The sequence below is a fragment of the Otolemur garnettii genome, unplaced genomic scaffold, assembly GCF_000181295.1.
Source record: "Otolemur garnettii isolate 467f Iridium unplaced genomic scaffold, OtoGar3 scaffold00105, whole genome shotgun sequence".
In the NCBI taxonomy this organism is placed as follows: domain Eukaryota; kingdom Metazoa; phylum Chordata; class Mammalia; order Primates; family Galagidae; genus Otolemur; species Otolemur garnettii.
Window position 1 is genome coordinate 424322 of NW_003852500.1, and position 1734 is coordinate 426055.

The 1734-nt window shown below is 39.8% G+C and overlaps 1 protein-coding gene across 2 annotated transcripts; it reads left to right on the plus strand.

Annotated features, from left to right (window-relative positions):
• Nucleotides 1-737: 737 nt before the first annotated feature.
• LOC100965641 (ubiquitin-conjugating enzyme E2 L3-like) lies at nt 738-1371 on the plus strand. Of its 2 annotated transcripts, XM_012809420.1 has the most exons (3): nt 738-764; nt 861-943; nt 1113-1371. In XM_012809420.1, the coding sequence occupies exons 1-3, from the start codon at nt 738-740 to the stop codon at nt 1369-1371; spliced, it is 369 nt and encodes a 122-aa protein (XP_012664874.1). The 2 variants fall into 2 exon arrangements, with proteins under 2 accessions (XP_012664874.1, XP_003796552.1); XM_003796504.2 differs by having other exon boundaries at nt 738-943.
• The last annotated feature ends 363 nt before the right edge of the window (nt 1372-1734 follow it).

The following is a 1734-nucleotide window of genomic DNA, read 5'->3' on the forward strand; positions in this document are numbered from 1 at the left end:
CAGACAGTCCTCAGAATGGGAGAAGATATTTGCAGGTTATGTCTCTGACAAAGGTTTAATAACCAGAATCCACAGAGAACTCAAACGTATTAGCAAGAAAAGAACAAGTGATCCCATCTCAGGGTGGGCAAGAGACTTGAAGAGAAACTTATCTGAAACTTATCTGTAGGTGCATGGCCTACAGACATATGAAAAAATGCTCATCATCCTTAATCATCAGAGAAATGCAAATCAAAACAACTTTGAGATATCATCTAACTCCAGTAAGAGTAGCCCACATCACAAAATCCCAAAACCAGAAATTTTGGCAAGGATGTGGAGAAAAGGGAACACTTCTACATTACTGGTGGGAATGGAAACTAATCCATTCCTTTTGGAAAGATGTTTGGAGAACACTTAGGGATCTAAAAACAGACCTGCCATTCGATCCTGCAATGTCTCTGCTAGGTATATCTCCAAAAGACCAAAAATCACATTACAACAAAGATATTTGTACCAGAATGTTTATTGCAGCCCAATTCATAATTGCTAAGTCATAGAAGAAGCCCAAGTGCCCATCGATCCACCAATGGATTAATAAATTGTGGTATATGTACACCATGGAATATTATGCATCTGTAAAGAAAGATGGAGATGTTACCTCATTCATGTTTAGATGGATGGAGCTGGAACATATTCTTCTTAGTGAATATCTCAAGAATGGAAGAAAAGGGGAAAGCAGCAGCACCAGATCCAAGATGGCAGCCAGCAGGAGGCTGATGAAGGAGCTTGAAGAAATCAGCAAATGTGGAATGAAAAACTTCGGTAACATCCAGGTTGATGAAGCTAATTTATTGACTTGGCAAGGGCTTATTGTTCCTGACAACCCTCCATATGATAAGGAGGCCTTCAGAATCGAAATCAACTTTCTAGCAGAGTACCCATTCAAGCCACCGAAGATCACAAATCTTTCTAAATGTAGAATATAAATGTCTTAACACAATAACTAAGAAAATGCCATGAAAGCTATGTTAACCAGTTTGATGAAAATACTTCAAATTGTATATAAAACCAGCACACTGTACTCCATGACTGCATTAATGTACACAGCTATGATTTAATAAAATAAAAAAAAATAAAACAAAGATCTGTCACCTGAACATCAATGAAAAGGGGCAAGTCTGTCTGCCAGTAATTAGTGCTGAAAACTGGAAGCCAGCAACCAAAACCGACTCAGTAATCCAGTCCCTCATAGCACTGGTGAACAACCCCCAGCCTGAGCACCCCCTACAGGCTGACCTAGCTGAAGAATATTCTAAGGACCATAAAAAATTCTGTAAGAATACTGAAGAGTTTACAAAGAAATATGGGGAAAAGCAACCAGTGGACTAAAATCTGCCACCATTGATTCCAGCAAGTGTGAGCAGAGACCCCAAGCAGTGCATTCAGACACCCCACAAAGCAGAATTCTGGAAAATTGGCACATGCCACTGCCTGGCATTTCCTTGTGGCAGTCACTAACTTTCTACAGTTTTCTTAATCAAAAGTGGTCTAGGTAACCTGTAAAGAAAGGATTAAAAATTTAAGAGGTTCTAAAAAAAAAAAATGGAAGAAAAAGTATCCAATGTACTCAGCCCTACTATAAAACCTATTTATAGCTTTCATATAAAAGTTGTAGCCGGCTTGGCGCCTGTGGCTCAAGTGGCTGAGGCGCCAGCCACATGCACCTAAGGTGGTAGGTTCGAATCCCCAGCC